This window comes from Oreochromis niloticus, linkage group LG10, assembly GCF_001858045.2.
Source record: "Oreochromis niloticus isolate F11D_XX linkage group LG10, O_niloticus_UMD_NMBU, whole genome shotgun sequence".
NCBI lineage: Eukaryota > Metazoa > Chordata > Actinopteri > Cichliformes > Cichlidae > Oreochromis > Oreochromis niloticus.
In genome coordinates, this window is record NC_031975.2 from 10,836,606 (window position 1) to 10,862,847 (window position 26,242).

The window sequence follows — 26,242 nt, forward strand, 5'->3', positions numbered from 1 at the left end:
CTTGGCTGTGAGAGATGAATCTCGGAGGGAACTTTGGCTTGAACTCATATTTATTAACAGCGTCTGTGCGACCGGATTATTCCAGATTGTATGTTCAGTAGTCATGTGAGTCAGTCTTCCATTATATCTATTAGGTGAGAGTAAATGAAAACATCAGAGTGAACTGACAAACTGTGTCAGCTCGGCAACGTGTACGACAACATAAATAATTCACCAGATATGTAATGGATTGTGGGCTCGGGCTACTAAGTGAATCATTCTTGACATATGCACGATTTCAGTTCAGTGGAGTGTTCATGTAAACACTGTTAGCATGACAATAATAGCTGATGACAGGCCTGACCATAGTGAGCAAACTGCAATTCTTCTCTGGGTTGCATGTAAATGTATGCTTGTCAGAAGTAGGCCGGTCATCTGTGCGGAAATCTGTGAAACTCCTCACGCTGTCAAACTGATATAAGCGCTGCGAAATCTTCTCACCACGGTAGCTTAACTGAGACAAATTATTCTCAATTAATTACTGGTGTAACCACAACATCGAGAATATGACAAGCTGGTCACGTCCTCCGGCCAGTGAGAAATTTGGGTTTACTGCCCATCATCCATTCTGAAAATGAAGTAGTCCTTCTTCCAGCAACCAGTTTATCTTTCAGCAGCTGACAGAGCTGAGAGTGACTCATGGCCCTGAGCGTGTCTGACACGCTGCTGGCATCTCAAAACGAAGACAACGGGCCAAAGCAAAGCATGTGCACTCTTTTTGGTGTTTTTATATAGCGGCGTTCAATATTTAGTTACATGCATGGTTAAGGATATAATTACAACTCATTTACTGTATGTTCATGATCAGTGGAAATAAATTAAGAAAGCAACCAAACAGGAGCATGGCTCATTTAGCACAAAGCTGTTATTAAAATGATCCCCAACCATCTTTAATATTGCTTCGCTCATGCGCTCTTTTCCCCACTCTAACATCTGATCACTGTACACAACACAGTGAAATGCAACAGGCCAAATTTAGTTGGTTCAGTTTACCATACTCTGTAAACTGTTGCACACTGGAGAGTGAAGTTCAGGAAAGATTATGTGCAAAAATTAATCACAAAATATCCCAATATCTATAACATACCATGTGTAATATTATGAACGGGGGTTTAATAGTAGAAAGTTCTTTTAAATTAACAGTTGGTAAACTTAAGCTAAGTAGGAACTGGTTGCTTTCTGAGATTTTAATCATTTCTGTTTGTGAAGAGAATAAATGAACACGCTGTAATTAAGTGACAACCAGTGCTGTTAAGAAGTGATGCTAACAGTGGTTTCTCAAATCTGGCCACTTGAGCCTTGTGCCAAGAGTCAATCCTCCTAAACCTCTACGTTAAAATTTCAGACCTTCACAACAATAATAAACATATTTACACCTATCATATATAGAGGGGCTTGGATCTGTCGCTACATAGCCAGCAGCTGTACAGGAAGGTAATAGTTATATGGTTTAACTTGTTAAATTACAAGTTAAACTAAAAGTAGAATGGGAGGGAGAGCCTTCAGTTTTCAGGCCCCTCTTCTGTGGAATCAGCTTCCAGTTTGGATTCGGGAGACAGACACTATCTCTACTTTCAAGATTAGGCTTAAAACTTTCCTTTTTGCTAAAGCATATAGTTAGGGCCGGACCAGGTGACCCTGAATCCTCCCTTAGTTATGCTGCAATAGACGTAGGCTGCCGGGGATTCCCATGATGCATTGAGTTTTTCCTTTCCAGTCACCTTTCTCACTCACTATGTGTTAATAGATCTCTCTGCATCGAATCATATCTGTTATTAATCTCTGTCTCTCTTCCACAGCATGTCTTTATCCTGTTTTCCTTCTCTCACCCCAACCGGTCGCAGCAGATGGCCCCGCCCCTCCCTGAGCCTGGTTCTGCCGGAGGTTTCTTCCTGTTAAAAGGGAGTTTTTCCTTCCCACTGTCGCCAAAGTGCTTGCTCATAGGGGGTCATATGATTGTTGGGTTTTTCTCTGTATGTATTATTGTGCGATCTACTGTACAATATAAAGCACCTTGAGGCGACTTCTGTTGTGATTTGGCGCTGTATAAATAAAATTGAATTGAATTGAATTGAATTAAATTGAGTGATCATTTTGCAACTGAATGGGGTCAAGTTGGCGATTACATGAAATCTGTTTTTGGTATTATGGTAATTTACTGTGACAAATCTGCAAAAAATTGCAACTCTGTTGCTGTCTGCATAGAAAGAAATTCCCATTAAGTACTTCCATTCAGATTCGAGCCAGAAATTTATAGATTTGAAACTGAAATTCATAAATTTCTCCACAAATGGTGATGTAGTTCAAAGTGCAAAATGGCATGGTAGCTTCTTTCTAATTTCTAATTTTATTTATATAGCGCCAAGTCACAACAAGAGTCGCCTCAAGGCGCTTTATATTGTAAGGTAGACCCTACAATAATACATACAGAGAAAAACCCAACAATCATATGACCCCCTATGAGCAAGCACTTTGGCGACAGTGGGAAGGAAAAACTCTCTTTTAACAGGAAGAAACCTCCAGCAACAATACTTTTATAAAGGATTATAACTAGAATGCAACCACTGAATTGCAAAGAGATGCACTAATCAGCACAGAATGACTGATTGCAGCATGTTAGCAATCTATCCACCTTTGTAGATTAGACAATTATTTGTAAACATTTGCCAATCTGTCTGAGAGAGACTGCAGTCAGTCTTAGTTAGACTGACTGATTGGAGACAGGTTGTGTCCCACAGACAGTTCAGTAACTTGTTAAACAAGCTTGCTATAATCAGCATAAAAAACAACACTATCATTCAATTATGGTCTCTTTTGTGAACAGTTGTTCACAAAGCAGTCTGTGACATTACATACGGTTTTAATGCTTCAATGAACTTTAGTGATACTAGTAAATTGATTTTTTTAGGTTTGGAGAGAACCAAGCTGTACAGTAGCTGTCTATTCATACTAAGCTAACTTCCTAATTAGTCCACAAGTAGCAAATAGCTGTAGTTCCAAAAATGTCTCCAAAAATATTTTTACTTTATCTTTTTAAATATTATGCATATTTATACAACTACAACAATGGAAGGTTTAAATGTCAGAATGGCGGAAAGAAAGACACAAAATAGATATGAGAAATTTGCATCTATTTTAAATATAACTACCTCTGTAATGCTTTAAAAAGCTGAGGGGCTTGACAAAAACTTTAAATCGTTTCTGAGGACCAGAACAAATAATTAAAGCGTATGTTTAATTATTAGCATACTGGTTATCATCATATATTATGAGCCCTAAGGAGCATGTATTATCTGTATTAAGTGATACATCCTCTTTGATGATCAGGCTGAAAGGCATTGATAGCTCCTATTAATCATTAGTGTCTAATCTCCAGATTTCAAAAACCTTTCATCAGAAACGCTCCTCTGCATTGGCATTTCCAGTTTGTATGCAGAAAGAGCCCATATTTTTCACTCAAGACAAAGTCACTACATGTCTGTCAATTATCTCCTCAGGAGCACCTTTGATAAATCACATCCTGTCTAATACATCACAGATTAGAGCATCTACAGAGAGGAACTGCTGCTTATGGTGCTGCCTTCAATGCAATGACTCACCAGGAAGCCACTAAAATATTCAATTTAATATCTATTTGTAAAAAATGTCTCATTCAACAGATGTGAATGAGATATTTTTTAAGGCTGCTAGATGTGTCAATCATCTGTAATATACTGCAGAATGATAAGCGAATAAGGCAAATAGACAACGGCTTCTGTTTTCCATCCATCTATTTACTTCTGCTTATCCAAGTCAGGGTTGTGGAGGCGCTGGAGCCTATCCCAGCTGTCACAGGGCAAGAGGCGTGTCACAAGTGTATCGCAGAGCTAACACACTCACATCCAAATTAGAGTCCCCAGCTGACCTAACATGCATGTCTTTGGACTGGAGGAGGAAGCTTGAAACGCCTCACTGAAAGACTCCAGTCGGCTGGTGGAACTGAACTGAGTGCAGATATGGATAATAGGAACAACTTAAAACTGGCAAATTCAACTCCACCACACTTCTGTCTGTCTATAACTATAACAACAGCCTTGTACAAGCTGAGTTTGGATATAACCCAGTAAAATTAAACTGAATTTCTGACAGACAAGTGACTCGCTGTTTTGTTTTGCATTTTTATCGAAAACCATATCCTTCTAAATCTCCCAAACAGACGAGTCGAGACTTTATCATTTCCCAGTCGGCCTCAACTTTTTGGGACGAAGATTTCCTTTGCACCACGACACTTTTCCTAAACAGGCCCATTTTTCATACTTTCATTTAATGCATGAAAGCGCTGAAATGCAGGAGACATCAAGTTACAGATGACCTCCTTGGCACCGATCATACCGACTGCTCCATTTCAGTGCTTTCAGACCTCGGGTCAGTTTTGCACAGCAGATCGAGCTATTCTGCTTGAACACCTTTGTAAACCTCTTGGGTCCGATATTACACTTGGTTAGATCCTTGCAAAACCCTTCCCTCACTGGAGTTAAACACGATAAACAAAAGCAAGGCTCTTTTATCCCGAAGTTAAAATATAATCAGAACCTTTTCTTCTTTTGTCTGCGATGTGTTTTCTGCATGCATGCTTTAATTTGATTATGCTTGGACTGACTCTGTCCTAACAAGAAAGCCCTCCAGCCAGCAGCAAATAACCCAACCCGACACAGAGAAACATGCTGTATTTATGCTGCCTGTAAATCTCAGAAGAGATTGTAGGATGTGGTTTCATAACTGTGAAATGATGCCGTCTGAAGCATCCCGATCACTCTCCAGTCTAAAGGGAGAGCTGGGTTTGTATATACCGAAATGTCTCAGACTCACTCCAAGCAATCACACCAAGAGAACGACTGGGACTAAAAATAGACACAGCTCAGAGCTGGACATCGGATGTGAATGACATTTCCATTTCCAAGGAATAGGGCGTCTATTGTGAGATTGCAGTTTTGTGACAGAGGCCAGCAAATTGGAATTATAATGACATTTTCTAGTTTCTCTTTAAAGTTTTTCCAAAGTTTCAAAGACAGACAAAAACTTGTTCGATAATCAGACTGAACAATCATTTCATTTCACTACATCCTCCTGAGGACATCTTAGATCTGACAGCGATTAAGAAGCTAAGACAAAGCTACATCTACACAATCAGATACACATTTTGCATAAATGATACATCAGTTTCAAAATGATAATAGCATTAATTAACATGCAGGCTTTTAAATTACCCTACCTGCTTTTCTAACCAGTTGCCTGATCTGTTTCTTTTTATAAGGCATTTATTTTTGTACTTCTTCTTTTTGCTTCTGAAGCACTTTTGAGTAAATTAGCGAAGACACAGTGAGGCTAATCAAAGTCTGATTAATGGCACTGCAGATGGCCGCACGAGGAAGCATTACTGTCCCAGTTTCATAGCTGAACTATTCCTTTTGCCAAAAAGCTGGGAAAAATTATTTTGATAACCAAAGTTAATTTTGTGGACAAAATGGATTTGTGAACAGGCTGATAACAGGCGCTGCCTCTGAAGCCTAATGCCATCATTTAGTTCAGTGGCAGTCACAGGCGGACTGATGCTCCTCTCTGAAAGAAATATGAGCTCAGCATAGTTATTCATTTCAGGGCAGCACTTTTAAATCAATAAACAAAAGAAACGCATGCAACTGTCTCTCAGCTGTTTGTGTTTTTACTAATGTTTAATTTCTTTTAGGTTTTAAAATGAATTAATTAGATGTAGTTATACATTTGGTCTGGTTTCAGTAGTTTGAAAGTGCTGCATCAGGAAAAAGTAGTTTAAGGGTTTGGTTTTTTTTAGCAATTAGTCTTTGGATTTATTTATTTACCTGGCAGGTAATGAATCAAACCACACAGCACAGCTATAGAGGCTTATTCACCTAAAAAGAGGTCCGGTTATACAGTGCAGCAGCAGGATAGCGACAGGCATTTGAGACACTCACCCTAAAGAACTCCTTAGTGGAGCCGGAGTCTAAAGTCCCATAGGCGATCTCTGTCTGCTTGGCCAGATCCTCGGCACTTTCAATGGGAGAAACCATCCTCTCCACAGTGAGGAAGGCAGCCAGGTTGGCCGTGTAGGAAGAGATTATGATGAGGGTGAAAAACCACCACACTCCTCCCACGATACGGCCGGACAGAGACCTGAGAGGAGTAAAAAAAAGGAAAAGAAAAAAGAGAGCAGAGGTAGAGACAGGAAATCAGCATGCTCACATCAACATGTTGGGGAGGAAGGGATCGTTTCCCATCGTGTCTCCTGTGTTTGTCTAGAGGTTTATGTTGGGGTCTTTTTCCATCTCAATATTTTTTGACTCTAATAAGGTACATCTGCATCATTCATAGTTTTAACCCCCCCATTCATAGTTTTAACCTTATCACTGTCTGAAACCAGCTGTTTTTGTGCTTAGAGCAGTCTTTGCTGCTCATGATTTGAAACTTTGGCCATCACCTACCTCTGTAACAGAATATATATAACAGAAAATAATGACAGGTCCTGATTACCTAGTAGAAGAAGATACTAAGGAGAATTTATCCACACATCTCTGTTGATGCATGCTAATACAATCTTGAATACCTGATATAGCTAGTGCACACCACTGATTAACTCTCTGAAAGTAATCACTGAGCCTCATTAACTCAATGCAAGTGTGTCCACATTTAGTTCTGGAACTATTTCAGGTGTGCAGCCATCCTGGACATCCAGGGGCACCCAGCCCAACAGCCGCCCCAAGGCTGTCAGACCCGTGATGCCCCAGAATCTCTGGTCCACAATTAGCCTGAGTTCTGCCATGTTTTATCATTTCTTTTAAAATCTCCTTGATGAATTAAAGCGAGCCCCTCTCTGCAGTTTAATGTCAAACAGCGTAGAGTACTTTTTATCGTGCCAGGTAGCTGTGGTTTATTTTATGCTTTGATGTAGTTCAAAATGATGTACGGCTCTCTACCTACAATTTAAGACCAGAGAGGACAACTCTGAAGTATAAGCACCACGAGTCTGTTGCTGAAGTCAGGCTATGATAAGCCAAACCACTTCATCACACAGATACTCTCATCCTGCTCTCTGGTCTTTAACCAATTCTTCACAGTTTTCACAGCAGAGTAAAGGCTCCAACTTCAAATCCGTGCCTCGCAGTTCAACCCCGGGTACGTATTTTCAAATTTGACTATTCTCTCTGGTCCTCTGCTTTAACGATCACACACAAACTGACTCGACTGCTCTCATATGAACTCTCGTTCCTCTGTTTAAATGAGGACGCACTTCAATCGGAGTGAATCCCTGCATTGCAGATGCGCTGCTCTGGATTTCTCTTAATTTATTGTTTTCTTAGTTTGTTTTTTATAGTTTTGTTCTTGTGCATTCATGGTCACTTTACCAGACCTACAGTGTGTTTCAGAGATGCTGTGTGAGGACTCTACCAGTGTTATCTGAAAATTACTCATAAATGGAGTTAATCCTGAAAAGAAAATCACAGTAAGGTCAATTTCCATAAGAGATTAGTTGGTCTAAATGTGGTTGAACCAGAGCTGTAGCCACAAAAATGCCCTAGAGGCAACAGAAGGTGTGATTAAGGATTGGAAATCAGAGAATACATTTCCTCTTGTTAGAGCAGCCTGGGACCTGCTGGTCTGTGTCGGAGCTATAAGGAATAATTTAGCAAAAATTACAGCATCAGCAGTTTTAATTCAAAAACTGCATGTACTTTAAAGCCAACATAAAATCCCTCATTTGCTGCTTAATTGATTTTTTTTCAGTGATGTATTAGAAACTGAGAAATCTGCAAATTCCAGGTTTTCAGGAGTGGTGCCCTCTCTGGTTTTTGCTTTAAACATAACATTAAAAAAACTCAGAGTTAAAATTTCAATCAAATAAAAACAACAACATCTTTGACATATGACCAGTTTAATTATTCCATCAAACGTTGGGGAAATCTGTGAGAACCTTTGGTCAAATTAGCTCGCTTTAGCTCTTTTCAGCTTCTCTACAATCTTCCAAAGTCAAATAAGAGGAAGTGTCAGAACAAGAATCCTTGAAGAAGTCAGAGATGCCAGAACAGCGATGAGTAAACGGATGGATGAGTGAATGAGTACAGGGTATGACTGGATGGCCATTGTGTTGGAAAAATATATATAGTTATGGAACTGATATCATTTCCACACAATATACCCTATATGCACCAAGTTGATGACCGTAAAATGGGACATGCAGCAAAAACACGGTAGCCCTCCAAGAGTCATGAGGAAATCAAGCCCCTACTTTAAATCAAATGTAATGACCCCTGTGCATTTTACAGCCCTCAGCATGGTGGATATAAGTTATTTTGTGGATGCAAAGCATTGCTGCCAGCATGCAGCTTCAAAACACAAAGATGAGGAGTTGATGATGGTTTCTTGCTCATATAGAAATGGGAGGAAAGTGCAGTGAAGTGGAGCATGAGGTTAGGTGGACAGCCCTAATAGTGAAGCTCAAAATAACCTATATGCACCATTGCATGATGGGAACGCATGTATGGGACTATAAAATGCAACGAGAGATGACAAGGACATCGGAGATGTGGTGGAGTGAACACAACAAACCAACCTTGGTGAGATATCGCATCCTTGCTGCATGAAGGCACCCAGGGAGAACCACAGGCTATTAAAAATCCCAAAGTCGTTTGGAGGGTCAGGGGGGCTCTGAGGGTCTTTGGCCTCATCGTTTTCGTCCAGATGCCACTCATAAGGGCTGAAACGGCTCACCAGGAAGAGCACCACACTCACACCGATATAAGCAAAAACTATACACATCCAAATCTCATAGGCCAGTGGATCCAAGAAGGAGAACACCCCAGGCTTGGACTTCTGGGGCTTCTTAATCATAATGGAGATGCCCAAGCTCATGAAGGGTTTAGAGAAGTCTATCACTTCTTCTCGAACCAACGTTATAGTTAGTGGTGCCACAGCTATGTCAGCTCTCTGTGAAAATGGAAGGAGGCACAGACGGATTTAGTCTGACAGAAAAGAAATAATAACCAAACAAAGTGTTAAATTCTGTAAAAGAGTAAATATTGATAAACCTCAAACCAACTCAAACTGACAGCACACTCACAGAGTAAACAGAATGAACACTGTGAAATAGCACAGCTTAGTATATACTGAATAGCAGACCTGTGATAAAGCCCTTCAGAGGGGATCTGCCATTTAAAAATGAGTCACTCAGCATTTGTTAATGTCTTTGTCTCGATCCAAATCTCCTCCATGAATCAAGCGGAGGGTTGGAAGACAGAGGTGGATGAGCTTATGTAAGCAGTTCATGAAATGTGAATCAGCCTGTTAAATTCACCTCCAACAGATCCTCTGCTTTGCCTTTCAGGCTCATCAGTTAGTATGAGAAACAAATGCTGACAAATGTCTGCAGTGACTGGAACAGAATAGACTGCTGCTTCAATATTGCTTTTCCGGTCTTACTGACCGCGCTGTGTAACGTAATCCACATTAAAGAAAACTGAACACAAAGGATTCATCTCGCTGATAAATTCAGGAGGGGTATTAGGCAAAAGCAGCTGCCTATTGTTCATTGTGAATTTACATCCCAGCAGTTAATTGACAGCAATATAAAATTAGTGTTGATGCACAAATTCAGATGAGGCCTTGTCACGGCTCATTTAATTAAAATAGACGGAAATCTTTATCGGTCCAGCTATTAATACTGCTGTAGACATAACGGCAGAAACTACAGGTGTCAGATTGAGAATCAGGCACTGAATCACCGTCTGCATGCATATCTTTTTACATTCAGTCTTTTTACAGTCAACCGTGTGAGATGTTTTAGCATCGTTCGTTCAGCAGCTGAGGTCTCATAAAAGATGCAAATTGTCTTGTTCAAGCCAGTTCGGCTGTGAGTGATCCACGAGACACATGACAAACTCAGTTGAGTGGATTCTACAGGAGAAGGAGGGATTTCTAAAACGGACTCACTCTCCAGATAAATATGTTTATTTTTCTTTATTTTAAATGTATTCTTATGTACCGTATTTTCCGCACTATAAAGCGCACTTAAAATCCTTTAATTTTCTGAAAAATCAACACCTTAATTTTGAGGTGTTGATTTTTTGCGCCTTATGTATGAATTCTGGTTGTGCTTACTGACCTCAAACCGTTTTATGTGGTACATAGGGCACAAAAATCTGTCAAAAATGTACTAGTACGACTTTGGTAAGCTATGACGCCGGGTCTGGGTCCAAAACTCAGTTCGCTTCAGGTCCTAAAGTGAAACAAACACTGTAGCATCACAGAGAGTTAAAAACTGTCTAAATTCTTTCATCTTTAATAAAATGATCAGTGTTACTGCTTTACCAGGTGTAACAATTAAGTTTAACATGCAGGCATCCATGAAAACATTAGATTTAACGGAATTAGAAGTTAGCATGAAGTTAGCTTGCTAGTTTTCACCTAAACATGATATAGCATGTTCTGACTGAGAGATTTCTGAAAGAATTAAAACGTACAGCTCTGCTTTCAATTCCAACATAAATGAATACAGAAAACTAAACAGTAGTGACTTTTATAGGGTTACTGAAGTTGGGCTCGCTGGTATATAAGGATGTGCTACGTGGTCGCTAGCGACATAGCTATGTTAGCATAGCATAAACACAGTGAAGCTGGAGGATAAATGCTAACTTTTTTCCACTTGATAGAAGTTATGTGAGGGTTCCTGATGTTTAGGGACAAATGCAATCGCATGGCAGGATGCTGTAAATGGACCAAACTTCAGTCAGGAGAACAACTGAGATAATCCATCCACAATACGAGGTTAGTCATTAATATACTGCAACAACATGAGAATAGAGCAGCTGCGAGAGAATTCAGCATTAATGAATCAATGGTACGGAAGCGGAGGGAGCAAGAAGAATGAGTTGAGTAAAGTTTGACTTATCTGAATGTTTTGTTTCACTTAATGCGCCTTATAATCCGGTACGCCTTATGTATGGAAACAGACCCGTTCATCGACAGTGCACCTTATAATCCGAAAAATACGGTAGTGTAAAACTGTTTTCTATCACATATGACTGAAGCTTTAAGGGATTAAATGGCTATAGACAAACTTACTTTGGTCAAGAAAAAACTTGGTTAATCTGATAAACCTGGATGTTTTACTATGTTCTTTGTGTGACGAGCTGAGTCACAAACAATGACCAAAGACTGACAGTTTACAGAAACACAGGCAGACTGACACTTACCCCATAGACTAGTTCACCCACCATCCCGTTCCACGTCTTGGTCTCTGGATCTCTGGCTCCATACTTCCCGTCGGGTACTATTGACAGCTTATACTTTATCCCCACATGTTTTGCAATTTCAGAAGCTAAATCGACACAGTAGCCTTCATATCTGTCATTCCCCTCCATCTGCATATAGTTTTTCTTGTACATCACATATGGAGCTTCCTGTTAATTAGACATAATTTTGAGTTCATGGTAAAGCAAGATCACATCCACAGTGACCAAACCACGTGGGTCACATGAGGCCTTTATTCGTACTGCTGCATGCACACGTGCAGGGCACGAACAGATGAGGGGAACATATAAATAAAGACAAACAGGTTAAACACATGTACGGGCACGTTAGTGGAGGACTGGGGGTGGGGTGGGTGGCGGGGGGACTAGGCCGACTGCACCGACGGGAGAAGCAAAGCATCTATAACTGAGTGCAAAGTGCAAAGCAGGATGTCGGGCCTCCCTCATGCTAACCTGATCCAGAAAATCTAAATCTGCAGAAATGGGCAATAGGTGGGGGGTTGCGTGTGCTTTGCATCAGCGAAGGCACAGGGGGCAGGACGAGCTGAATGGAGCACTTTTCCAGTTCATAAAGTAAACGTCAGTGGCAGCAGAGAGATTAAAGACATCAAACACATGGAGATTACCTCATTTCATCGAACAACTTTTTTTGAAAAAGGTCTGAATCACACCACAAAAGTAGTTTAAGCTGGTTTAATTTGCTTTTTTAAAATTTGTTCCATTACGACAATAAAATAATCTGCCCATCGCCTCGATTATGCTAATGTGCTTTGCCTCTGTGCCTTGATTGTTGTATCATTCCTCCAACATGTAACATCCAAAACATGTTTGCCATTAAAGATGAACCAGTGTCACCTTGGGGGGGATATTAAGCAAAGCTGTACTTACTTTGTCGTATGGCACGCACATGTTTTCAGAGGTTATTCAGCTTAATAGAACAGAATAAATGCGATTTCTTCATGGGAGACTGTTGGCTTTTGCTGATGTTTTTGGAGCATTCAACAGCATGGCTCCTGTTGAACTTTAAACTTCCACATCCCTTTCGCTCCGCAGTCTTCGGTGTTATGGAGACACAAAAATGAAAGAGCTGCACCCCAACAAAGCGAGGTAGTCCTTTCATTAAACGTTTTCTTTAATGTCATGGGAAGTAATAAAAACAACATGAAGTTAATGAGATGACTGTGATGCCTCTAAAAACAATAATTGCTTTCTGTTCAAATCAAAATCATGTCTGGCAGAGAGAAAAAATAATGCAATGGCACTACACTTCTTCATTTCTTCCCTTGCTCTAAACAACGCTTTACTTCCAGTCTAGGTAAGATGAGTATGAGTTTCCAGACACTGAAATGGGAATGCGTGACTATTCCATTCTGAATTTGTCTAAGATGCAAACATAATAGGCAAAGTCAGAAAGACAGAGAGGCCATGGTTTTAAATGTAAGATAAGGCGCACCTTATCTTACATTTAAAAATGGCTGATGATCACTAAACTGCAGCTACTGCCTGCAACTGATCTAACTGACCTCACCGCTGCTTACTCCTGGAGCGCTCTCATCCTCATTCAAATTTTTTAACTAAGTAAATTTTAGACAAGGGATAAACAGCCAAAGGTTGCAGCCATTGGCTGTTTACATCCTCCTTGTATGCAGATCATTTCATGTCTCTGGTCCAGCATCACTGACAATTTACTTAATGAGAGGGAAACATTTTTACTTACGTATGCACTGAATGAGAACACGATGTGTATAGTTATCATTACCAAAGCCGTTATTGTGACGTCACTACTACAACAGCCCACTGTAATATAAAAAAACCAAAATGCTTTGGCACCCACACGGATACAGTTGAAACACTCTTTGTGAATCGACTGTTTCAACATGTAGTGAGTGGATGGAAAGCAACTGAAAATAAAATAATTCTACCCTCCCAGGACAGATTGCAACAAAGGACACCTTGACCTTGAGTGGCAGAAATCTTAAGGTGAAACATTTAAAACCCTGCTTGAGTGTGTACCATAATAGTAGTGACCACAATTGTTCGGTTTTCCACAGAAGAGGACTCGTTGGTGACCTGCTGATCCATTATATATACAAATTTTTCGTACTCATTCCAGTAGCCGATCTGAAAACAACACAGAGGTCCGCAGTTATTTACGAGAAGCAGAAAGACATTTTCACAGTAGACCCTCCGAGTTCACGTGAGCTGGTCGGGTCTATCTGTACAGCTGGAGACGGTGTCGGTTGCTCCTGATATATGATTTAATAAAAAGCTCATAGTGGTTCTCCTCACTTCACCTGGGCTACACTTCAGCAGAGTAGGAGTAATCTATTCCTGGCTCAGCAAATGTTCTCTTATATAACAAGAAAGCAGCACCCATAGAGCACTGGAGGACTGATAAAATTAATACCAGCAAGAAAAACCTAATAATCTAAAAATGCCTTATCTAGCCAATGCAGTCGATTTTTTTTCTCTTTCTATTAATACTACATAAAAGACACACATTATGATCTAACACAAACAAAGCCTGGCTTGTTGCTGCTCAACCTGAGATGATTCCAGTAGCTGTATTATGTTTATTTCTGCTAGACTCTGATTTATTCAGCCAAGAAGAACTCTCCCATTTCTGGAAGCTATAATTCGCAGTACTCACTCTCTTGTCACTGTAGATTGTCTCACACTGTGATTGGATGAAGGGGGGTGGGGGGTCTGTGATGTATGTTGTCTTGTGAACTGAGCTATGTGGACATTATGGGGCCACACCTTTACGGTGCCAGCTTTGTGGGGGCTTCAGTGTCACGGAGCTACCACAGCTCTTACGGGTGTCACGTGTAAGCGCGTGTGTGTTTAGACGTTATTGTTTTCACCTTTGGCCTGCCCGATTATACAGTAGTGTAGTACTTACTAATGTGGAGTTGTATCACAGTGTAATGGAATTGTTAAGATTCAGAAAGGTAGTCAGAAATAAAAAAAATCTTGGCGTTAATAGTTTTTTTTTTAAAAAACAAACACGCGTAAAACACAATCTTTTCACCTTCAGGCTCAGGGTTGATGTGTGGGCGTGATTTGCTCCAGTGCCTGTACCTTACAAACTAATGGGGACATAGACAGTGTCCTGCCAGAGGTAGAGAAGAACAGGTCCCAATCTTTTAGCATCTAAACTAACAAACATTGACAAGCGCTACAGCTGACAACTTAACTAGCTAACTGGCTTTTCCAAGTGAGTGCACTCCCTCACAGCAGTTCCTTTAGCAAGCCAAAGGCCAAGGTACAGGAGAAGACATGTGTCCATGCTTGTAGGGTAAATGGACACGTTGTAGTTAAATGCTAATGTGTGCTGCAGCTCTTACCTCTTAGCTGTTTCTGTCCATGTCAAAAACTTTGGATCTTCTTCCTTATGCACACTTTTTTGTTTCAAAACAGTACAAAGTACAAATCTTTTTACACTGAGCCTGTAAGTGTTGCTTATGCTACTAATTTGTACTTCACTGTCATAGTTCCAGTCACATACAAGTAAATGTTGCTGCTTAACCAACTAACATCATGTTGGCGGTTTCCTGTAAAAACACTCCATTATGACTTATTTGAAAGGGTGGTGTGGTGGTTAGCGCTTTAGCTGTTAGCAATCTGTGTGGAGTTTGCATGTTTTCCCTGTGTCTGCAGTGGTTCTCTCCAGGTACTCTGGCTCCCTCCCACAGTCCAAAGACATCTGTGGGGCTGATTGGTGACTCTAAATTAATTGTAGGTGTGAATGTGAGCATGAATGTTTGTCTCTCACCCTAGGACAGCAGGGACCGTCTCCAGCCTGAATTGGATAACCAGAATCGATGATAGATGATTATTTGAGAGAATTTCTTAAATTAAAATAACAAGACCTGAACACTAGTTTAAAAACTTGCATTTAAATATCCATGAATATATGTCTAAACAGTATGCTTGTGAGTATACTCAATTATTATTACATTCTTAGTAAGTGTGAGGTGATCACAATTATTCATCCATTCTCCAAAACTTCAAGCTTCCATCTGCATGGCTTGGCTGATTCTTGGTGGACATATTCCAGATCAAACTCTCAGAGGGAGCGGGAGCTTACATGATTTGAGTTGGATCAGAAAGCCCGGGCTACTGGCAGCTTCTGTCCAAATCAGTATCAACCCTAACTTATGTAGTGCCAATATGCCCAGAGAAGAAAATCCCTCAAAAAATATATGCTTCAAATTTGCTTGTGCTTGTGTAGTTATATGTAAAGCACATAGCGTGGGTCTGTATCATAAACTCAACCTGCAAAGAGTATTTTATTATAGATTTTTAAATTATGACATCCAAACCTTAGTGCTCACTTACCTTCCTGGGGCCGCCTGGTTTCATCTCGTACACGTCGATTGTGTAATTAGATCGTCGACCAAATGTGTCAAACTGGATGTTTCCTGTCATACCTTGTACTTGGACCTGCCAGGCACCAAGAAAAGCATCATACCACCTGTTCCTAACATACAGCATGTGAGCAAACCACACGGTAACGTGTGTCATAGGGCTGTGATATAAGGCTCTGCTTCACCTTTTGGTCTCATTTTCAATCAGCTAAATCACTTCAAATAAAGACCAAGTCCATTAGGTCAGACTAACTTGGAGCACCAGAAGCAGGTTTCTTATAATTGTTTGCTCACGTTGCAGTACGTAAGGAATGGATGTATTTACAGAATAACATGGTTCTAGTAAGCTTCAAGGAATTAAATATAGTGTAAAAGGCAAAAATCTTTAGCCAGCCCTCATTTCTTGGGTATTTTTTCTTTTTTTCAAACCAACAAAATAATTCTTAAAGTCCTCTTAGCTGAATCACTGAGACAGTGCAGGCTCTCAGTCCTACCATTTTGAGGGCTCTCTCTATGTCGATGCCTTGGCTCCAGGGCACTGCAGGGTTGGCGAGGCAGTCGCCCGCACTCCCCCTACGTGACACGTCCACTCTTTGCCGCCGAAGATACCGGAAGGCCTCCGCGATCACGAGGATGGCATCGTGGGTGAGTGCTGATGTGTACTGAGTCAAAGGCCAGAAGAAATCCCAGTGATGCACCAATGACATCACACAGACCCAACACAACAGTGAGCTGCCGTCAGAGCAAGGTTACCGCAGAGCGCTGCTCGTGTAAAACAAGCGAGACGAACTGAACTGAATCCCTGAAATGATTCGCACTGACATATTTTCTCTGATTGAAGCCAAGTTACTACCCTCAAACTCAGAAGATGAATAGCGACGGCAGCCTTTGAAGATGTTAAATAAAAATGCAACTGCGGCAGCTTCGCCTCACTGACCTTCAGCGGAGTGTTTTTGGCTTCTGGGAATTCTCTTTCATCCAGGCGCTCCCAGCGCTGGAGGAACTGCTGGACGATGGGGCTGTCTGGGCTGATGATCTGGAAGCCTGTGATGTTGGCTCCACCAGAAAAGACCCTGTCCAGACTCATGTTGGAAAAACCCTGAGAGCAAAGAGCACAACTTGGTGGTAGTGGAGAAAAGGATCATTAGGAGAACAGGAAAAAAAAAAAGACGAGAGATTTAAATCTGCTTTAGCTTGTCCACGCTGAGTAACTTCATCGATTTAATTGCACCATTCGGTTTTAAGTCTAACACAACTATATATTGAGAGAACCAAGTTTGACTGTGCTCCTGAGATGTATCCACTGAGAACATTGCACTTCTTTGCACAACGTTGCATCACACACAAGCACTGCTGCTACGAGTTTTCCACTGAGTTGTGTTGTGCTGTTTCAAGTTGTGAGCTCTCACCAGGTTGGCGAGGATATAGTGGTATCCTCTGCTGTTTTTTCCTGAGGTCACCACCTACAAATTTGCAGAAGAAGACACGGAGTGAGTCAGATTCCCTTCCAACAACACTGAGAACATTAAGAAACACGAAGACTCAGATATGACAAAGACCTCCCATTGCAGAAGAGCTGACAGAAAGAGAAAGAGAGAAGACATTTTAAAGTGACATTCGGGAGTGCAAGAGGGAGCGTGCGAGCGCATTTGTACATTTGTGCACGTTTGCATGAAACGCACACATAGTGGGGAGAAACTGTGATGACAGCGCTTGTTCCTTTCCATTAACTTCAACATGTAAAATAAGGTCAAGGCTTCGGCAAACCTCCCTCTCTCTTTTCTTGCAGCTGCCTCTGCTCTGCAGTCTGCCGCTTCCTGCTCCGCCTGTCTCAGTTGCGCACTAGACTTAATTAAACCCAAAATGTTGTACAGCACCTGTCGGAGCCAGCCGACACAGAGAGAGCTGCATCCGCCGATCTCTTTAAACTTCTTCGCCGGCTCAATCTCGCTCCCTCTCGCAGGCGCTCGCTCCCTCCATATATTCTGATTCGCCATCGAGTGTGAGGCTTCAAAAAGATACTGCGGGGGTGGAGAGTTGCTTTTTTTCCCTGTCTTTTCACTTTCTACACTCCTCCACAGTTTCGATAAGTATACTCAGCCACTGAAATCATCTAAATGTTAAATGTCCAGAGTGATAATGATATCACACTGAAGAGATTTCACAAAGGACTCGGATAAAGATGAGGAATATTACAACTTCACCGAAACAAGGAGAGCATCTCATTGGTGGATTTCTACTCATAGACAAATTATGTAGCGTTTTACTCAGAGGCTCCTATTTTTGGGGGTATTTTTTTTTAATCTTTATTTAACCAAAGGTGAAATTCTTTTGAAAGCAACAGGACTAGGACTAGATAGCATAACCAAGCATGCTTTTATTTTATGGCAGGGAACACCAAAACTCCCAGAGAGAAGCAGCACAAGCATGGACCACATAGCTGCGTTTTCATCAACACCTGTGTACTATAAAAACCTGTTTTCTGCCTAATGTCTCATAATATTCCCCATGATGCTGCAAGACTGGCCCTCTAGCAAGATTATGGCATTTCAACATTAAATCAAAATTTTGTTTTCCAGAAATGCAAAACAATTTCAACTCCTGATCCAATTCCCTCAAAAGGAAAAACATTCCTTGAAGCTTTGCAGCTCGCTGTCTTCCAAATGGTCTCGAATAGCTTTTCATTTTCCCGCACGTGAGAGAGAGCCAGAGTGACCCGAGTGTGGCGAGCACTTAATGAAGCTGCAGCGCCTGGAGTGACTGGCTACGACTCTCGTTTGTCACACACTCAGGCAGGCGGCGCAGGACCTCACACTTCTGCGCAAGCTTTTAGTCTGGACAGAGGGCCAAAACGAAGAGAAACAGATGCGTTTAGAAATGTACCTGGCTTAGTGTGAACATGGCCGTGCCCGAAGCACTGCTTAGCTGCTAGAACAGAATCAGGTGTAAACGTTCACTGCTTACTGCAGCGCGGCGTGTAGGCAATAACTGGAGGTGTGAATGATATACTGAATTCAAAGCACTCTGAAGTCGGTTCATGGTGCATGCTTCATACTGTACTAAGTAGCACCTTCACTGTTGACTGCTACAGTCTTTTACAGCCATGATTCAAATATTAAGGCTGTGTTGGAAAGCAAATGCTTTTTTTATATGTTGCATCGTAGTTAAAAAAAAAAGCTTTTTTGATATACTTTCATGCACATTTGGTTTATAGATTCATCACCTAGCTTTCAAACCTGATGAAGTTTTGATTTGCAAGAGGAGAAAAAGAAAATGTGTTTACCACCTGGCTTAGCAGTCATTACTGTAGGATGGCAGCGAGCCAAGGGAAGGACAGCTATACTAAAGTTCTGACTGAACAGTTTCTGAGTGACTCTAGAAGATAACTCAGATATTATGGTTCATGATCAGAGTGATTATGCCCTTTACTATTATTACTCTGTGATGTAGTTGCATTAATATTCATTATAGAAATTATAATGAGGACAAACATAACAATTCTCTGCAGGTTTTTTCATGTGCTGTCAAGCCCTCCAATATAGTTTACAAGGAAATTTTCATTACTGTCTATTTTCATTTTCATGTATCATGCGCACTACAGAAGTTCTTGTAATTTGATTTGATTTGCCACGGGATCTGCTCCCCCCTCTGCCGGCAGAGATGTTCTGGAAAAGAAAAGGAAAGAAAGAAAGGGAAAAAAAAGCATCTGGGCATAACAAATAATTTTAGGATCACGATGCTCCAGTTTCACGATCCCCTGAGATAATCGCTTTTTGTGTATATGTGAAACCACCGGGAGCCTGGATGAGGTCAGGCACTACCATCGCTGAGAACAGCAACACTTTTAGTGTCACAGGACTTATACTTTCCTCTGTGTCACAATTCATTTCTTACACAACAGCCTCCTCAAACAGCAAAGGGAAAACAAGACCTGAAGCCTAAAAGCAAGAAGAAAACCTGCAGCCCTGATTGTTCTGACTGTCTTCTGAATTTTTAATGCTCTTTGAATGGGAAGGACGGTCTACGTGTCATGCCCTCCCAACTGTTTTCTACAGTAAATGTTCCTGTCTGGGAGAGAACAGCCTCGTGCGTCTGCCACGATGCTATCCATGAAAGCTGATTCATAATACATCAGATTAAGATGTTCTGACTGTGGAAACAAAAACTGCCATGTATATGCTGTTAACATAAAGGCGCTGCTGTGAAGCTTTAACTACAAGTAGCCACGTGAAGAAATGTTTTTAGGAGTAGGTCCCCATTTAGTTGGACAAGTGAGCAAAATAACACGAAACAGGGTCTGAAAAGTGAAGCAACCTGTATTTTTATGGACTTTTGCAGTTACAAAGAAGTTCTGTTGTTCAGAAATGGAAAAAATGCCCTCCAGGACCCTTAATTCATGACCTCAGTAAACACTTTCTAAGAGAGTTTATGGACTCAGTCACTACTTCAGATCTTAATAAATATAATGTGTATAAATTAGTGCTGTCAGCGTTAATCTCGTTAAAATGACGTTAATGTCATAACCGCATTAAAGCGGCGTCAACACGTTAGCGTGGTTAGCTTGTTAACGCGTCAGCGCCGTCCTGCCCCATGCACGGGGTGATCTGCGTTAACTTGCCGACGGAGATTTGCTGCGTTAATGCAGTTATGGCGTTAACGTCATTTTAACAAGATTAACGCTGACAGCACTGGTATACATACATGGAATAAATACAATATGTATTACACAAATAAGCTTAATTCTGGTTTTTATACCAGCGTTGGTATTGGTATTGTTACACTTTGGAGACAGGTACATTTACATTCCAGCTCTCCAAAAACCCAGCTGATGATGATTCATCTCATAAGTCATGGCACACTTCTCTCCGCTATATAAGCTGCCTTTGTAGGTTAAAAGTATCAGTATCGTTTATGGTATCTGCAGCACTGCCCCCGTTTTTACTTGGTAACGTATTGTTAAAATTTGCAGTATTGCACAGCACTACTGGCTGCTGACGGTAGATTCAGATCTATCAGACAGATGGAAGACAGAATTATACTGAACTACTAGTTAACTGGCATCAATTTTGTAAAATATCAGGCTCTTCTTTAAGTTGAGCTCTCATTCCACAACTGATGTCCCATCTTAGCAGTTAGACGCTGGCATATCAGCAGGATATCTCTAAGTGCAAATATGAACTGATTTTTAAACTGCGTTGTTAAAAATAAAACACAATGCATCATCTTCCAACCCACGCTGGTGCATTACAATCAAATGAATCATAGCAAACAGACAGATAAACTCAGCACGCAGTCTCATGTTGCATCCACACATTAGTATTCACCTCTTGGTTGAAGGCATAATCAGAAATGTGGGTTCGTCTCACTGCACCGTGGAGGAGACAAACTGTGACTCCAGAATACAGATAGAGACTGAGTGGTTGTTTCAGGTCTCAATTATATTTGTTTGTCTGCCCTCAGGGCTCCTCGGGTTCGCATGTGTGGATGAGCAGGTCTGTGCTTTGCTTTCTGTGGCTTGCCTGAGCTGGGCCGAGCTGCAGGGCCATCAGCCTAAAAATTCCTTGGAGAATTCACTTTAATTAAGCAGGCTGGAGCCATCCAGTCCTGCACTGAGCTGGATGGCTGCCCAACAGCCTTCAAGCCTCTTTTCCCACTGATGGAGACTTCTTCTTTTTTTTTTTTTTACAGTGATTTGTCATCTACCTTCTTCAGAACCACAAGTTAATAACTGTCCTCTTACACCAGACAACTAATTACTGCTATGCTACTCAAAAGAGGGCAAAATGTGAGGAGGGATTTAACTGTCACAGAAGCGTGCATGGACTTACCTGTTTACAGTCTGTTTAAGCTGCTGATTCTTTCATTTGTAGTAGCCAACAGCTACACATTTCTAAACTTCACACAGCCGTCTTATTGAGTGCCAGTTTGAACAAAAAAAAAAAATGTCTATGAAGTTCTAATGTTCTCACTATCCTCTCTGCAGCTGAGCACCTGCCAACTCTACCATTTGCATGCGTCTGATGTTGTTTTTCATTTGCTTTGCTTTTAATTTACACTTCTCTGGGGTCTCTTTTTGGAGGCACGGGCTACAAAGAAGCCTTCTACAAAAACTTGCTCTGTTACACTCTCTGTTTTCCTTTTTCAGAAGCCATGTTTCCTTTTTGCAGTCAAAGTTAGGCAAAAGAAAATGAAGGCACAGATAGCTTGCTTGTTGTGGTTATTTGAAGGGCATTACAGTTCAAGTTGGGACATCACACACTTTTCATGTCGCTCTTTTATATTTGTATTTGTCGCTATTTGTCTTTAAATAGCTCTTCTTTGGATTTTGGCTACATTTTGTTCTCTTCTCTGTTTAGATGATCTCACTCTGCTTCAATAATGTTAACGTCCAGGATCTCCATTGTGTGTTTTCTATCCAGGTATGCTTTCACTGCACAGACAGTGTGTTTATGATCATTGTCATTCTGAAAAATCAAGCTGTTGCCAAGATGTCCAACCCCACTGGCTGAAATGAGCCTGCACTGTGTATCACAAATGGTTGCAGATACTCACTGTTGTACCTCTCTTCCGACCTCCTGTGGACTAACTGACAACAATCTGAACCAGAAATATAAAACTTCATCTCTCCATCAGACCTGTTGCTTCTGATTTTAAGTTCTTGTGTAATTTGGCACAACTCGGCTTTTCTCCTTGTTTCCCTTCCTTGAAATCCACCCTTCCACTGAGACCATTTCTGCAGAGGCTTTTGTGAAAAGTAGATCAATCATCTGAAAGCCCAGATGCATCTCTGACTTGTCTGACTTTTTTTCCCTGTTTCTCAAGGACATGACTTTTAGATACTGTAGATAAGCCTGCCACTTATCCAGTTTTCTCACTGCATATCATTCTGAAAGATGTTTTTCATTCTGGGAATTGCCTCTCTGATGCAAAAATGCAATTTTATGTCTATTAGACAGTTTTATCTTTGGCACTTTTGCAGTGTCACCTAAAGCAATAGGAACAAATTATATGTTTTTGCAACAGGCTGTTAGTTACAAAGTGCCCAAAGAAACTACAATTTAAAATGGGTTCTTCGGTGTCTGCTATCTGTAGACACAACACCGGTTCATCCCTTGAGTTAGGTGCTATTTATGCTTGAATGAATTCAGCGGTCAGTGGTAAGGGACAAAAAAAATGTACAAGACTGGACTGAAAATGGCTAAAAAAGCAGCCAATACCCAAAGAAAAACTTTTCAAGGTCTTCAGCAAGCCTGGAGAACTATTTCTTAAGAGTACTTTAAAAAATTACAAGAAAGTCTGGCTCCTTGTAAACAAAATATAGAGAAGCAAAGTTTGGTTTGAGACTTTTGCACAGCCCTATTTATATACATATATATATATAAAAAGATATAAAATCTCTAAGACGAGCTGTCTTACCAACCACTGATGCACAGGCTGTGAGTCGCAACCAGCAACCTGCTGACTGTTGCCTCACACTTAAAGACTGAGTGGGGGACGAGTGTTTGCTGTTTCTCGGTTGGGTTGTCAGGAACTCGTGTCTGCTACATCAGCGTCTTCTGTCAAATAACTTTTAAATACTTACTGGCGCAGGACAGCTTTCTTTTAAATTTCAGCTTATTTTTGTCAGCGACTGAAATACAATTTATCTTTATGTTTTGTATTTCAGTTGCCATATTTTCAGGTTTATTTCTTTTTATTTCTTGTGCTTGCATTTTTATCCAGACTGTGTATTTTACTGTGTATAATATTAGTTTGTTGTAATGCACTGTAATTATTTCCTGAGTTAGCATAGCCTGAGGTCATCTTATCACTGTTAAAGCTGCTTTTTATTATAAATCCAATAACAGCAGTCTAGACATTTTGCCATAATGTTCACTCCATATGTGTCTCGCTCACTTTTCACAGACTCCTTTAAATTAAACATACGCATGGTACGTTCATTGTAAATAATGGTGCACTGACTGTATCTCACAATCAGGCAATCTGTGCATCTTTTCAGTGTCTTTACCTTCCAATAAAAAAGGGCCTTGAGGCAACTGCTGTTGTTTGTTGGCGCTATAGAATTGAATTGAACTGAACTGAATTGAGTCTTTAAAGGATAAAGCAGACATACAAAACACATTTCCTATATCTGAAGTATTAGTAAAACCAGTGCTTTGCAGTGCTTTCATTTCTTCTTTTTTACGGGTGTACTCGCTAACCATCCTGGCATAATACTGCTCCCAACTGACTCCCTGTAGTCTGCACAAATGTGCATTATCAAATGTGTGCAGAGCTTGGCCAAAATCAGCACTGGTTGACTTGAAAATGTTCCCTCTAATTACATTTTTTTATTTTTTTTTGCAAGAACCTTGTTTTCAAAAGTGTGTGGCGCATGGAAGTGTGGAAACAGACCCCCTGTGATCAAGGTGTGGTAAAATTGTCCTATCATTAGGTTATACATACACCTACAGATACATTTTTAGAGATGTACATTGTGTGACATAGGCAGTATCACTCACACTGTTATGATTTTGCTTATGCTATCAGACATGTCCTGCCCCACCATTAGCTGGTCAGGATTATAGCTACAAATATCAATACCTTTAACAGCAATTCCCAACAAAGCAACAGCCAAAACTGCAATTTCCCTGATTATATAATAATGCCCCTATATATAGCATAATCTCATTTAACCTCCTAGGACCTGGCACCCACATATGTGGACACCACATTTTGGGATGTCTAGACCAAAATAATACACTTTGCTCTACAAGGGCCTGATATCCAGTTACGAGGACATTATACTGCCACTGTTCTATCGGAACTTAAAACGAATGTCCTCCTATGTGGATCTCATTTCTGTCAGAAACAAAAATCAGGTAAAAAAAAAAAACTCTGGAAATTCTTTGCTTTTACATTCATCAGGTCCCAACGTGCCCAAATATCAAAGAGAAATTAAAAATGCATGCCATGGAAGAGTTCGGGCCTTAGGAAGTTAAATAAAGCATTTTGCTTCACTCTCCTACTCACAGGGTGTGGAATTCCAGTGCACCTCTGGGTGTTCAGCACTTCTCCCATTTCCCTCCACAGCACCAGACAGGGAGAGTCACAATACATGGCTCAATTCCCACAAGCTCTCTGCCTTTCCAGTCTTTTTATCTCTCCCTCTGACTCTTCCTCTGTCTGTCAGCTGTGCAGGAGGAGGCTGGAGGTGATGGGTCCTCTCTTAGAGCGATAACAAATCCACTGTGCTTCTATTATTGATGAGAAGCCTTAGAGGTGTTTATCGCTCCGTCTTTACTTTACTGAAGAGATGAGCAAACTGATACTTTTACAGGTGGTGAGAGAGCCAGCAGAAGACCAAAACTCCCACAGCACATTTATCAACAAATAAAGCCTAGAAGAACTGAAACTGCCTCCTTGACTACAGCATTTACCGAACAGCAGATGTTTGCAAATAAAATGTATTAATGATGAGTTTTATAATATCCTGACAGAAGGCATCAAAAGATTTCAATAATAATTCGTCTGATTACTGCCTCACAGATTAAAAACTAAATCATGTCCACAACGATTGTTTCCTGATGCATGAGTGATCGCAGTTGTGTTTGCTCACTCCTGCCTTTGTGAAAGATCTTCCCTCAGGCTAGGAGGGTAGGCTATTTATAGTAGGCTCATTGTTGTTGCTGTTATGGGACAGTGTGTCCTACTTACACTGGGAGCTGATATTACATTAAAGCAAGTGTTGATGTCATAGCTCGTATAAGGAATCATTCTCAAGAGACACGGGCCTGCCTTGCCACTCTTATGCATCTGGAGAGATACTTGTCTGACAGATGCTGCCGACAAGGCAACGATTCACATTAAGCCACCGCAGAAGAGAGGTTATGATTGGATCGGTCAGATCTGACACAGAGTGACCACCGTTGTATGACTGGATAAGTTGAATCTAATACGGAAGCAATTTGAGAACACTTGAAGAAACCCTGGATCTAAATTTGAAGGGCAGGGAAAAGCAAACTTCTCTTGATTAATGAAAATGTTCGGCACTGTCACTAAAAATAATCCCCCGCATCAGAGGAAATGAAGACAGATCTGCAGTGAAGGTCAGAGTAAAACTCATAAGGCCTGCAATAATGAGGATCATTATGTAGAGGGCAGAAGCCTTTATACACAAATATCTCAGCGAAGAACAGAAGGCTAAGATGTGCCCAGGATTAATGGTTGAAATGCACACAGCACGCACACACACGCACACGCAGACTACATGTGGGCTTAATGGCCTTTGTTAACTCTGCTGTGCAGCTGTGTGCAGCGTCTGGAAAAAACCCCAACAACTTTCTGCTGTCAGATTGGTCACTGTTAATCCTTGTGTCTAAAACAGCAGCGTTTGCCAGTAAACACAAAAATGAGCCATGTGACGGTTCAAATACAGACTCACATGATCAGATTCTTACATTTAGTGAGAGTTTAAGTTTAGACAATCAAAACTACTCGATGACTGCATGATTAGCGAAAAATCTGCTTCATGGTCAAAAGAAACTGTATGCA

The 26,242-nt window shown here is 40.8% G+C and overlaps 1 protein-coding gene across 9 annotated transcripts in view; it reads right to left on the reverse strand.

Moving 5' to 3' along the window:
- Nucleotides 1-26,242, reverse strand: part of LOC100697557 (glutamate receptor 3) — a 76,829-nt gene that overhangs the window by 14,856 nt on the left and 35,731 nt on the right. For 7 of the 9 annotated variants that reach the window (XR_003221997.1, XR_002063550.2, XR_003221996.1 and 4 more), the window contains exons 5-13: nucleotides 17,119-17,172; nucleotides 16,647-16,808; nucleotides 16,204-16,371; nucleotides 15,681-15,785; nucleotides 15,115-15,141; nucleotides 13,353-13,460; nucleotides 11,283-11,489; nucleotides 8,645-9,018; nucleotides 6,012-6,210 (exon numbers count right to left, since the gene is read on the reverse strand). Coding sequence is in view for 6 of the 9 variants with exons in the window: in XM_005471998.4 (XP_005472055.1) it covers nucleotides 6,012-6,210; nucleotides 8,645-9,018; nucleotides 11,283-11,489; nucleotides 13,353-13,460; nucleotides 15,115-15,141; nucleotides 15,681-15,785; nucleotides 16,204-16,371; nucleotides 16,647-16,808; nucleotides 17,119-17,172 (1,404 nt within the window). In the remaining 3 variants the exon portion in view is untranslated. The remainder of the gene's footprint in view (nucleotides 1-6,011; nucleotides 6,211-8,644; nucleotides 9,019-11,282; nucleotides 11,490-13,352; nucleotides 13,461-15,114; nucleotides 15,142-15,680; nucleotides 15,786-16,203; nucleotides 16,372-16,646; nucleotides 16,809-17,118; nucleotides 17,173-26,242) is intronic. The other 2 variants (XM_003456854.5, XM_003456855.5) reach the window with 1 other exon arrangement.